This window comes from Solanum dulcamara, chromosome 4, assembly GCF_947179165.1.
Source record: "Solanum dulcamara chromosome 4, daSolDulc1.2, whole genome shotgun sequence".
In the NCBI taxonomy this organism is placed as follows: domain Eukaryota; kingdom Viridiplantae; phylum Streptophyta; class Magnoliopsida; order Solanales; family Solanaceae; genus Solanum; species Solanum dulcamara.
Genome location: NC_077240.1, coordinates 62,413,609 through 62,427,060, shown reverse-complemented (window position 1 = coordinate 62,427,060; position 13,452 = coordinate 62,413,609). Strand labels below are relative to the sequence as shown.

The window sequence follows — 13,452 nt, the reverse complement described above, 5'->3', positions numbered from 1 at the left end:
GGACACCATAGCTCTATCGAGTCGCTTCCATATTCTTTTATGCATATCTCGTTGATTACACCAAGTGTAGTCTGAGCCATGATACCCCAAATCCGTTAGGCCACATGCTTCAATAACGCTTATAAACTCAAAGCTTTTTTGCATGTTGTAAGGGATTCCACCTAGTTTCTCAGTAATGGAGGTGATGACATTGAAGTCCCCAACTGTGCACCAAGGAAGGTTAGTGGAAGCGTGGTGCAGGAGCCTATCCCAAAGCGGTCTTCTAAGAGTATCTTTGCATTTTCCATAAACAAAAGTCGTGAGAAATGCATTTTGATGCTCTACGTGTTTTATCTCGCAAGTGATCTGTTGGTCGTCAACATCAATAACTTTACAATCAACATCTTGAGTCCAGAAGATCCAAATCTTGCCATTAGGATTGCAAACGGACTTATCCATACCAAGGTTGATTCTAAAGGTTTGGAGATGAGCATTGTTGGAAAAAGGTTCTAGGATGGAAATGATGGACGTTTGATGGATATGTTTGAGTGACTTTAGTCTGTCTATGACTCCTTTGGTATTGATACCTCTAGCATTCCAAACAATTGTGTTAATCATTGATGGGATCTAAGGTTGTGGAGCCTAGTGTTTGGTCTGCTAATAGGAGCATGAATAGTTGTAAATTTTGGATTGTGATGAATGCCTCTAGGTGATAGGCCTTGCTTATTAGCTAGCTGGTTCATCTCATCATTCGTGACCTTAGTAGTGGTCTTGGATGGTGCAGCTATACTATTGGACTGTTCATCAGTCTCTTCTTCATTCTCAAGTTCAACCTCACCTTGAAAGTCTTGGTCATATTCATCCTCCGAATGAATAACCCCATATTCATCATCACTATCAGGAGTTGAAGTTTGAGCATCATTGTTAGTGCAAAGGATGTTGGTGGCATTTTCAGGTTGCGTAAAAGGAGCTGGCTGAATATTCAAAGGGGTAAGATTAAGAGGGTCTTCACAACTAAAATCAGGGCTCCTTATTGGTGTGCTTTGATCTAAGAGTACATATTGTGAGCAAGAGTTTGAAAACACCTCACCATTGTTATCTTTTCCACCTGTATCAGCAGTGGTTGGAGGGGTAGGGGTTGCAGCTTCTTGCTTCTTTTCTTGTTTCTTCTTTCTAGTTCTCTTTTTCCGTAGTGTTTTAGAGGTAGCTTGCTGGTTATAGGGACTAGGACTAGCTGAGAATTCTATACCACTAATGGTTACATTGTCTTTTTGTTTGGAGTTAGAATGTTGCACTTGGTGGGAACTAAGACTAGAGGTTTGATCACTTGAAGTAATGCTGAAACTGCAACCATAATGTTGGTCATTTTCAACATTTTCAGTGTGATCTACACCTTGACTGTTGTGCTGAATTGATATTAGTTTAGGGGCCACAACTTGCACACTCTTTTCCTTCAGAGTAGAAGCTGAAATAGGGCCAAAACCATGCAAATTTTGCTCCAAACCTGCAGCTGCAGGTCTTGATCCCTGCATCTGGGTAGCCTTATTGTGCACCCTATTTTCCTGGGAGTTTTGAGGCTGATAGGGGGCTGCAGTATTGGTCATTTTCTTGGTGGGAATAGGAGCATCTGCAGGTCTTTGTTTCTGCATCTGAATGGCCCTATTGTGCACCCTATTTTCTTCCATAGTAGCAGCTGAAGTAGCATCCAGGACATGTATAGCTTCCCTCAAGCCAACAGTTGCAGAACCTCCCAAGACTTGCAGGTTCTGAGCAACCTGTTGAGTCATTTTTTGGCTCTGGTTTGCCCCTACATCTACACTCCTGAACTGCTGCTGCTCAGTTCTCAAAGAAGGACTTGAAAGCCTTCCAGAATCAACTGTGGTCTCACATCCAATGGTCACAGCAGGGGGCAGTTTGGAGGCCATTTTTTGAGCATCAACTGAATCTCTTTTATTAACATGCTGGGAAGAAGAATGCTGAATATGTGAAGTGGTAGCAGGAGCTCTAAAGTCATTCCTAGGGTCAACCATAAGGTTCTCATGCAAAACATGAGACACAACCCCCCCTCTGGATACCCCTTCCTGCAGGTTAGTTGGCTTCTCCTGAATCCCACCATCCTCACCTCCGTTAACTACTTCAGCAGCAGCAGTTAAAACATTCAATACATTAAAACTACTGGGGGAGCCATGGGGGATTGGGAGCATTGAGTCAATACCTGGTTGATGCTCGTGCTGTCCATTTTGAATTGCATCAGTCATAGCAACAATATTACAATCAATACCTGTATTCATGGCTTGAGTGGGTCTATATACCTGTTGAGTGTTGCCTTGTATCGTTTGGGTGTTTTGCACAGTTTGAGTCTTACCTTTGAAGTTTCTTCATTTTTGGGTTTCCCATTGGTTGTTTGAGATTTGATTCCTGTTTTGGTTGGTTGAGTCCTCTTGTGCTTTGCGACTTCCTTCCTGATTTGTGGTGGTAGTTTCTTCTAGTGGTACCTGTTGCCTGAAACTTATAGCATTAGTTAAGACAATAGGAGTAGAGATCATACCTGTGATTTTTGGCGACGCATCTTTCTTTGGCTCTTCTTCCTTGTCTTTGGCCTTGTTGCGTTCTGTATCTCTTCTGCTGACGGGGCAAGCAAGAGGAGTATGACCTTGGTGTTTGCAGTAAGTACAGTAAAGGGGGACATCTTCATATTCGATGTCCTGCCATCTTCCTTCTCCATTTGGATCATCATTTTCATCGAATCCAATCCATACACTTTGGATTCTAGGCTTGGTGATGTCCATTTGGACTTTTGCTTTTGCCACGCTCCCCCTCGTCTTTTGCATGAAGGCCATGTCCAAGTGCAACACTTGTCCCACGTCCGCAAGCAGGAGCGTAACAAATTCTTTATGGAAACAATGCCATGGGAGCTCCGGGAGTATGACCCACACAGGGAGAATGGGGGTTTCATAGTTTGGATCGAAAGTAGGGGTCCAAACTTGAAATCTCATAAAGACACCATCAATATACATTCGCTTGCTATCTAGTACAGTAGTTCTATCGTGTTCATTATCAAGGTCAATATATATATGTCTAGAATTAAAATGGGTAATCTTGACCTTGCCTCGAAGTTCAGTTTGACTAATGAACTTCTTTCGAATTACCTCCATCTTGGGCATTGGACTGTAGAACTTGCCTATGAGAGTATACTTACATGATTCAGCCATCTTAACCATGTAGTCTTCTCTCTTAAACATGATAGCTGGACAACCTTGTTTTGTCACCCTTTTTGGAGGTGTTAGGTCAATTCTGGTTGTATGCTCGGCTTGTTTAGCTCTTAGTCTTGTGGCCATGGATTGCTTTGCTATAGGGGGTGGAGGATGATTTGTGGTGGTGGGTTGGTTGTTAGGGGACTTAGTCTTAGGAGGTAGCGCACTGGGGGTAAAGGACACTATCGGATTTTTAGAGTTTTTTGGGTCAAATTTTTGGAAATTGGATGAGATGGGGGGAAAGTCTGAAACGGGAGGGTGGTTGGTATGTTTAGGATTAGTGGAGGTGCTAGGATTGCCCAAGGTGGTGATACGATCAACCAAAACAGCTTCGGGCACGATAAGACTGTTTTCGCCCCTAGTGACACAAGTTGGAATTTTAGAATTTGAGTTGGAGGTGCCTAAAAATTGTGTTGTTTGGTTTATTTCGTTCCTAAGAGTATGAGGGTTACTTTTACTTTGAGACTTATTTTGGGCGTTCACCGGAAAGATGGTTCCGGTGGTTTTTTCTTTAGGATCAAGACTAGAATCGACGTTTGAATTGTTGGAGGGATCTTTTTTGGAAAATATTTGTTCTTGTGGGTTAGTTTGATGCTGGGGATTAAAATTCAATTCAAAAATATTTTTTCCGGTCGCCGGAGATCCGGCGCTACCACTGGTGTCAGTACTAGACAAATTGGAAACCCTAAAAGTCAAATTCGAATTGAAATGAGGCATACCTGATGGGGCTTTTTGCATTGGTGGACTCCCCTCATTGTGTTGAGCAGTTTGGCATTGCCAATTTTGAGTTTGGGGCTCCGCCGCTGCGCCGCCTCCGGCAGGTGGTGGTGCAACCCTAATTTCCAAATTCAAAGTGTTAGGAGTTGTGGATGACGGGGCTTTTTGGTTAATGGTGTTCCTTGTATGATCATCCACAAAACCCACTGACAATTTCGAGTTTTCACCATCACTTGCGGCGGCGCCGCCACTGCCTGAAATCGCCTCACCGCCGGAATTATTCGAATTGATATTCGACAAGTTTGACTTAGAGGATGGTGGCGATTTTTGTATGATTGTACTCGTATTGAGCTCCTCTACAAGATGGCATTGGTCTGGAAGCTCGAATGTCGCCGGAACTCCGACGTCGGAATTCGACAGTGTATCGCCGGCGCCACCGTCGTCCAATGGAGTTGGGCTTTTAGTATGAGGGGCGCCTCGAGGTGGGTTACAAAACCCAGGTGGTGCGCCATCTCGAATGTCGCCGTAAGACGTCCAAATCGCAGTCCGATTGGCTGGCGATTCGCCAGAATTTCCCTGAACAGTCGCAGCTTCGTTTCTCTCAATTGCCACGGTGAAATCACTTGAATTTCTGATATGTTGTAGATTAGATGTTTCTCTAACATCCCCAATTGGTGTTTTTTCAAAACAAATCACAGAATTTGAATTAAAATCGATTTCTCGATCAACGGCAGCATGTTCTTGGAGAAGATGAACAGTAATCGCGGCTGTTTTTTCAACATTCCCGGAGCTTCGGATGTCGGATTGAGACGATTCCTTTTGCGTTGGATTCGTCTCGTCGATATCTACCACTCCATCTTTTGAAGGAAATTTTTGGAGGTCCGGAGGTGGATCCGGCTCCATAGCAGCCATAAGCTAAAAATCGTAATCTATATGGAAATGAAAGTTATGCGCTTTGAGAGAGAGAGAGCAATTTGCAGCCTTGAAGTCTTAACTTAATGCATCAGAAGACCGGACTGTGAATCGCCGGAAACAGCACCTCCAACCGGTGATATGAGACCGTTAACCTTTTGTGCGGCGGTGTGTAGAGAGAAGATAGGTAGATGGTACAACTTTTGTACTTGTATGGAAAAAAGTTATTTCATAAATTAAAAGGAGCTTTGGGAAAAGAAATAAAAGAAATATGGTATAAACGAGAAGGTGTAGTTCAAAACCCACAGCCCTATGGTCTATAGAACAAAAAATACAATATATAATGGAAGTACTATAAGAGAAATGTACTAACATACAAATACAAAAATAATTAAAACAAAATGAAATGAATTTCTGTAAAACTATGATATATACTATCCAAATTATGATAAAGAACCACGGAAACAACTGAAATATAAGAGATGATCATCCTATAGCCAGAAATCATACAAACGTAAATAATACTTCTTACGTAAATCCTCAACTAAGAAGCCATATCTAAATAAAGATAGACATGTTAGAAAATATAGGAGTGATAGAAACTATAAGAATAAATTAGAATGTTATACTTGTGGAAGTATAGAACATTTGGCAAATATATGTCCCAAAAGAAATAATAGTAGAACTAGAAACACTCCCAATTGATAGAAGATTTTCAAGAGACCTTATTAAATGTAGATGAATTTATGTCAGATACAGAAAGTATATACTCATTTATAAGTGTAGATATAAAAGAAAAAACCCAATCAGAATCATCTGATTCAGAAGAAGATAATCTAATTAATGAAATAGGATTAGAAACAAATGAATTAAACCTAGAAAATTTACAAATAAGTACCATGATGAATATTGTCCAAGAATGTAATCATAATTTTGAAAGACAAAAACGAATAGATAGTAATCAATGTAGCATATGTAAATGATAATCTAGTAAAACAAATCGAGCTAAATGTCAAAAATGCTATATGAAAGCCTATATTAGCAGCATAGAAGATAAATTAAAAATAAAAATCACTAAATAACAAGAACAAACCCAAGTAAAAGACACAACAACGAATCTAAGATTAATAACATTAGAAACACGGGTAAATGAAATAGAACAAAGACTAAAAGAAAAAATAGAAATAGTTGACACACCCACTCAAAGGACAATACACCTAGACCATTTCGAAACAGAACTTATGAATGTTGAAGAAAACAATACTAGTCTTATATGTAATGAAGAAAAAAAATTTGAAACCATAAAAATACCAGCTAGAATTAAAATTAAAGATATGAAATAGAAACTTTAGCCCTAGTAGACACATGATGCACTAGTTACCTCATAAACAAGAAAATAGTGCCACAAGACCTATTAAAAGTTTTTAAAAAATATGTATCAGCAATACAAATAGATGGAACTTATAACATTTATGATCAGTATATTGAAAAAACACAAATAAGCTTTATCAATACATGTAATGAGTTTTACAGACCAACTTATAATATGTACGAAATACTAGCAAGAGACTTAGACATCAAAACGGATCTAGTAATAGGATTACAATATCTGATAAAAAATAATGGAAGTTGTCGATTTTGTAGAAATGGAATAATGTTGTTTAGAAATACAACTTATAAACCAATACAAACTATACAATTTCATACAAAAGAAAATCCCAGATTAAAGATATTAACCTCCAAATCGATAAGAAATTCAATGCCATGTTATGACGACTGTGGAGAAAAAGGTAATTGCTTTTTTAAAAAACAACATATATGAAGAAAACAATGATTACTTAGAAGAATCATATCCAGAAGACGTAAAAAAAGATTATACACTAATAAATATAGAAACTGAATTTTATAATTTTCAAAAGGGAATAAATAAGATAGGAATGATAAAAAATTTGAAAAACCTAGATAATATAATAGCAGTATTAGATAAAATAGAAATAATTGAAGAAATTCATTGAGATTAGATAATATAATAGCAGTATTAAATGAAATGAAAATAATTGGAGAAATTCATTGAAATTGCAATAAAGTCATGTATAAGTTAGACATAGAGCCCGTTTGGATGGACTTTAAGTTGGTCAAACCGACTTATAAGCCTCTTTTTAGCTTTTGGACGTGTTTGTCTAATACTAACTTTAAGCTATAAAGTTCTTAAAGTCAGTCAAAACTGAAAAGTTAGGATTTCTAACTTTTTTTTCTAAGTGCTTAAAGCCATTTTTTTGATCATGGAAATTATTTTTATATCCTTTATATTTTAACTAAATTTCCAAACTACCCTTTTTATTCTTTTAACCCTAAAATTCAAACACTTATTTTCAACATAAGTAGTTTTATTCAAACACTCAACTGTTTATTTATAAAAATAACTTTCAACACTTCAAAGTTTTAAAAACACTTCATGCATAAAAGTTACTTTTTAAGCCATTCAAACGGGCTCCTAATCAATTCTGAATACACCGTAAAAACAACAATCCTAGAAGCTAACAATGAAGATCTAATACACCCGCGTGGTAGATTGACAATTATTTCCTCTTTTTTCATAAGAAAACCCTTAAGTCCCGCCTTCACTATGACTTCTTTCCATTTTTCAATTTACTGTGACTTTACTCTTTTTCCCTATTCCACTAGAGTGTAGATTGACTTTGCTCAATGTTTTAGTCTTTTCTAGGAGATTTAATACACAAAAGCTTGAAGTTTGGTTGATTTTTTCTCGAAGTGGGAGATTCTTGAAAAGTTAGAAGCTTTGGTTGAAATCAGAATTCAAGACGGGCATTTTCTTTGTAAGGTAATTTTACTGTTTATTCATGGTTGTTTGATTCATTTAGTTGACGGGGATTGAGGATATTGAATTGTTCGTTTAATATTTGGAGCTTTCTTGTTTACATTGGGTATGTTGTTGTAAAGTGATCCCATTTTGGGATGGTGGAAGAAAATTGAGTTTTATACTAATTTGTAATGACAGGGTATAGCTCAACTCTGTGGTCTCTCCATTTTCCTATATATAATTTATAATATGGGTCATTGTTCACGTTCTCCTTTGTTCATTTTTTTTAAGGTGGAAATGGTAGATTTCATGTATGGCTAGATGTGGACCATGAGCTGCTTTGATTAGTAAACTTAAGAGTGACAATTGGATTCTTAGCATGTTATTCTTCAGCTTATGATACATCTTGGAAGAAACGAGGCCTCCAAAAGACATTTTATCTTGCAGCATTCTAGGATTACATCTATATTTGGGCGTACTTACCTGTCTGTTAATATAGTGTGCCCTTCCAGTTTACAGTGACCTTTAGCAATAACTGATGGCCTAAATCTTGGTACTATTGTTATTGCACATCTGGAAGATTGTCCGATTATTAATTCATGTTCTTGGTGTGTTATGTTTGTTTGTGTACTGAACCAAATGAGTTTGGCTCTTATTAGAGAGTTAAATGCTTAGTAATTGTCATTCGTATTAACAGTCTGCACTATGCCATGTTATGACAAGAAACTGAAGATTTTTGGGATATTTAGCTTACTAAATTGGACCTATAAAGCATATTGAGTCATCTTGTCTCAGTGGGATGGTAAATTGTCGGTGACTCAAGTGATAGTCTACTAATATACCTGTAGATAAAAAGAAGGTTTCCAATGGTGGAATGAATGTTGTAAGATGACATTGAGAACCACTGAGAAGAAGACGTGTGAGAGACAAATCTTCTTGGTTAAGAAAAGAGCACTTAAGTGATTATTTAGGATAGGGGACCTAATAGTTTAGAGGGGCACGCACTCAAGGGTGTGACATAGTGGTCAATGGAGTTTTTGGATTTTTTGGATTGAAAAATTAGATTTTTTGGGTTTTGAAAATGAATTGTTAGAGTTATATAGTCATTTGGATTTTCGTTTTATTGCTGAATAGACTTCAAATTCTACTCGTTCATGGCCTCTCGTCCAATCCATTTAGTTGTTGAATTCCGCTCACATCGTAGTAGTAAGACTTCAAATTGTTGATCCAGCAGGGCCGGGTTATTGCTCATATGTCGAAGAAACTTAAGTTGCACGAGCGCAACTACCCCACTCATGACTTGGAGTTGGCGTTGATAGTTTTTGTGCTTAAGATTTGGAGGCACTACCTGTATAGAGTTCCATGCAAGCTTTGCACTGATCACAGGAGCCTTCAGTACATTATGAGCCAGAGAGACCTTAATTCGAGGCAGGGCCACTGGATTAAGCTTCTGAAGGACTATGATTTCTTTTTTCACTACCATTCGTTCAAGGCGAATATATTAGCAGACGCCTTGAGTCGGAAGGCAGTGAGTATGGGTAGTCTTGCCTTCCTTTCTTTCGTGGAGCAACCATTAGCTTTGGACATTCAGTAGTTAGCTAACCGAATGATTTGGCTTGATATCTCTGATTTTTGTTGTGTCCTAGATTATGTGGGAGCTCAGTCATCTCTATTGGACCGGATTCGCAGCCGCCAGCTTTAGGATGAGGATTTAATTGCACTTCGAGATTGGGTTTTGAGAGGTGACGCCGTCCTGACTAACTTAGATTCATATGGGGTTTGGAGGTTTGGTGGTCGACTTTGTGTTCCGATATTTGGGTGCTTGATTAAGATGATCCTTAGCGAGGCCCATGACTCTAGATATTCTATCAACCCATGCACTGCTAAGATGTATCTCGACTTGAGGAAGCACTAGTGGTGGAGCGGCATGAGGAGAGATATCGTAGATTATGTGTCACGTTATTTGAGTTATCAGCAGGTTAAGGCCGAGCATTTAGGGCCTAGTAGCAAGCTTCATAGATTATTCATTCCCGAGTGGAAATGGGAGTGAATCATCATGAATTTCATTGTGGGGTTGCCTCGCACTTCCCATGGTCATGATAGTATTTGGGTCATTGTGGATCGATTGACTAAGTGAGCACACTTTCTTCCCATTTATACATCCTACAGTGCTGAGAGATTGGCCCATATTTACATTCTGGAGGTGGTTCGCCTTCATGGTGTGTCTGTTTCTATCATCTCAGACCGGGGCTCACTGTTCACATCTAGCTTTTGGAGGACCTTTCCGGAGGAGTTGGGTACCCATGTCAACCTTAGCATAACTTTCCACCCGTAGACTAATGGTCAGTTAGAGTGCACAATACAGTCCTCAAAAACATGTTGCAGGCTTATGTTATGGATTTTGGGGGTCAGTGGGATTAGTTTTTACTTATGGCGGAGTTTGCGTACAATAACAACTACCACTCTAGTATTCACATGGCCCCATTCGAGGAATTATATAGTAGGCATTGTCGCTCTCCAGTTGTTTGGTTAGAGTCTATGGAGCCCAGGCCGCGCAGTATAGACTTGATGCAGAAGGCCTTAGATCATGTATGGGTGATTCAGGATTAGCTTAGGATAGCTCAAAGTAGACATCGGAGTTATACGGATCGTAGGCATCGACCGTTGAGATTTGCTGTTGGAGACAGCTTAGCCCCAGGTACATTGGTCCTTTTGAGATATTGAGGACGGGTGGAAAGGTTGCATATGAGTTAGCTTTGCCCCAGCATCTTCAGCTACTCATCCTATTTTTCATGTTTCGACTCTGCGTCGGTATGTTCCATATGAGTCCCATGTGCTTTAGTACGACACGGTTGACTTTGATCGTTTGAGCTATATTGAGGAGCCAGTTGCTATTTTGGCAGATATATCAAACATTTGTGTTCCAGAGCCATTCATGTGGTTAAGGTCGGTTGGAGGCATCGTCTAGTCGAGGAGGCTACCTGGAGATCGAGCAAGAGATGCGGGCACAATTCTTTGGATTATTTGAGCCTTCAGGTACTTCTTGACTCTTACTTTCGCGGATGAAAGTTCTTTTAGTAGTGAATATTATAAAGACCCTTTAGGTCATTTTTGAATTTAAGCGTTCATTCCGTTGTTTAGAGTGTTCCTATAGCGATATCAAGTTAGTTATGACTTGGTAGTACTGATTGTTCGGTCGCCTGGTTTTTCATTTTTTTTTTAGGCCCGTTTTCTATTTTGGAGCTTTTATAACTTGAAAAGTTGACTTTGGCCATAACTTCAGGAAAACGACCTCAAAATGAAATTCTACAATTTCATCAGTTCTGAAATAGCCAAATTAGGCTAGTAGCATAGTCGGCATGAGTACCGAGAAAATCGGTACGAGTTTAGGACCATTTGATGCTTTTGCCTTTGAAATTTAGCCTACAGTTGACTTTGGTCAACGTTTTTAGAAAATGCGCTCTGATGAAAATTCTGTTAATTTTGAAATGTCGAGTGTGGTCTAGAACGACACTTTGTTTGCCTCCCAAGGCTTTCGGTCTAATCCCAAGGCCCATTGTGGAAAAAGGCTCAAAATGGCCCTTGGGTGTTGGACCCACTTTCACTCGTAACGACCTCGTATGGAAATTTTGACTGCACCATTGAGTTTGAAACATCCAATTTGATGGGGTAGCATATCTTGTTTGTGTGCACGGGGTTTCAAACGAATCTTGAGCACCCTGTCAGAGGTTTTGGCATGCTAAGATTTTTCTTGCATTAGCTATGTCTGGTGCCGTCGCTTAAGCAACCAAGAGCTCGCTAAAGCAGCCAAGACTTTTGGGCGGGTGTCACTTAAGTGACAGCCGTGTCGCTAAAGCGAATGGTCACTTAAGTGACCAGGCATCGCTAAAACAATGCCCGCCTTTTAGGTGGGTGTACCTTAAGCGATCCCAGGTGGTTGATAAAGCGACACCTGAGGGTCGTTCTTAAGACCCAACAATTAGATTATGTATCAAATTTTAAAGTTGGTTTTATCCTTCAATTCTTGGGCAATTTGGGCAATTCAAAAGGCTAACTTGTATAGAATATTGAGCGGAACCCAATGGTGTGTTCAAAATTAGGAGTTGAGGCTTCCTTTGAGGTAATTTTCCCTTTTTCCTGCGTTTCTATTGTTCTTGAGCCTGTAGTTGATCATGAATGCATGATTAGGTTTGGGCGTATTTGATGTGTGAATTGTGTTCCCTTGTGGAACATGAGCTGGGGATGGTAGGTAGAACTTATTCTCGGAGTCAATTCTGTGAGTTACGAAGCGGGTCACACAATTCTCAATTTTTGACTATGGAATTAGTTCGTCTCTGAATTTGATAATTTTTGTGTCATAATGATCATATTAACTTTGTGATTCTATTATTGATAGCGTGATAGCATTCGAAGGCTGCTCGAACGGGAAAAAATCTATTTTCATGAGTTAGAGTGCTCGTGATCGGCTTACATGTAGGCTACGATTTTTCCCTCGTAAGACTAAGCATGTTTAGGGAATTGTACATTGATTTGTATGAGTTTGATGGGGTTGGGTGTCGATCATGCTAAATTCCTAAAATCCATGTCCTAGGCTTTATTCGGGTAATTGTTGGTCTGTGTAAGAATCACGGCTGTGGTTGTTGGTTGTTCCTATCTTGTAATAAATGATGTGCCTATGGTAATACGTTTGGAAGAATGCTTGGCCTTAGTATAGGCTTAGACTAGTGTTGCTTTAGACTTGTGCGATTTTGGTGCCATTGGTTCTTAGACCTTCTTCGATGTCGTTTCTGATGGTTAGCTCCTTGTAGACTGATTTAACAAACTTAGTCTGATAGTCTGAGCCTTAGCTAAGCAGTAACTCAGCTTGTAACCTTACCTCCATAATTCCATATTCTCCTATCGATCCTGTATCACTCGGTTTTTGATTTTGGATGTTTTCTTGGCGATTCAGGTTATATTTGGTTCTAGCTGGAGCAGTGCATTGATAACACCCGATTTGGGAATACTCTTCGTGATGCATGGTTGGTCGCTGATTCTAACTTGGTACGATTCCTTAACTACAGATACCTGGTCAATGTCCGTGGTCTAGCTTACTTGTGTTAGGCTCTTTAGCTACAGATACTCGGTCAAAGTCTGTGGTCTAGCTTACTTGTGTTCAGGCTTCTTAGCTACTGTTACCCGATTGAAGTCTGTGGACTAGCTTACCTATACTCGACCTTTGGCTATAGTTACCCGGTTAATGTCCATGGTCTAGCCTAGTCATGTCAACTCATTAGCTACAGTTACCCGATTGCTGTCGGTGGTCCATCTTGCACGTGGTTGAATTCCTGATTCCCTGATGAATTTTCGATTTAAGTCTTCATCTACTCTTTGCTGTGGGTTAAGGAGTTACAGTTTGAAAATGGTTCGGTTCAAGTTCGGGAAATGGTGATATTATTGAAATCCTTTTGGTTCTATTCATTTTCCTTCTATTCTTGCATCTGTCAGGCTTATGGGAGTCCGTGCAGGTGGTTACTCTTTATTTGTTCACGAGCATATCCATCGGGTTTGTGGGAGCCCAACGGACTTAGTTAGTTTCTTTCTCTTTATTTGCTTGTATGCTTATGCACATACCCACATTTACTTCTTGCCCTATTTTGATTGTGACCTTTTACTCACATTTCAGTTTATTTTGCTTATATCCCTCAGTCGGCCTATGATGCCTACTGGGTACCTATTGTTGTGGTACTCAGAGTATACTCTGCATCTGTTATTGTGATGCAGGTTTGA

The 13,452-nt window shown here is 39.4% G+C and overlaps 1 protein-coding gene across 1 annotated transcript; it reads right to left on the bottom strand.

Moving 5' to 3' along the window:
* Positions 1-593: 593 nt before the first annotated feature.
* Positions 594-9,166, bottom strand: LOC129884298 (uncharacterized). Its single transcript, XM_055958617.1, has 5 exons — positions 9,032-9,166; positions 3,129-4,865; positions 2,528-2,695; positions 2,055-2,210; positions 594-1,955 (listed from the first exon to the last, which is right to left on the bottom strand). The coding sequence occupies exons 1-5, from the start codon at positions 9,164-9,166 to the stop codon at positions 594-596; spliced, it is 3,558 nt and encodes a 1,185-aa protein (XP_055814592.1).
* Positions 9,167-13,452: the final 4,286 nt, after the last annotated feature.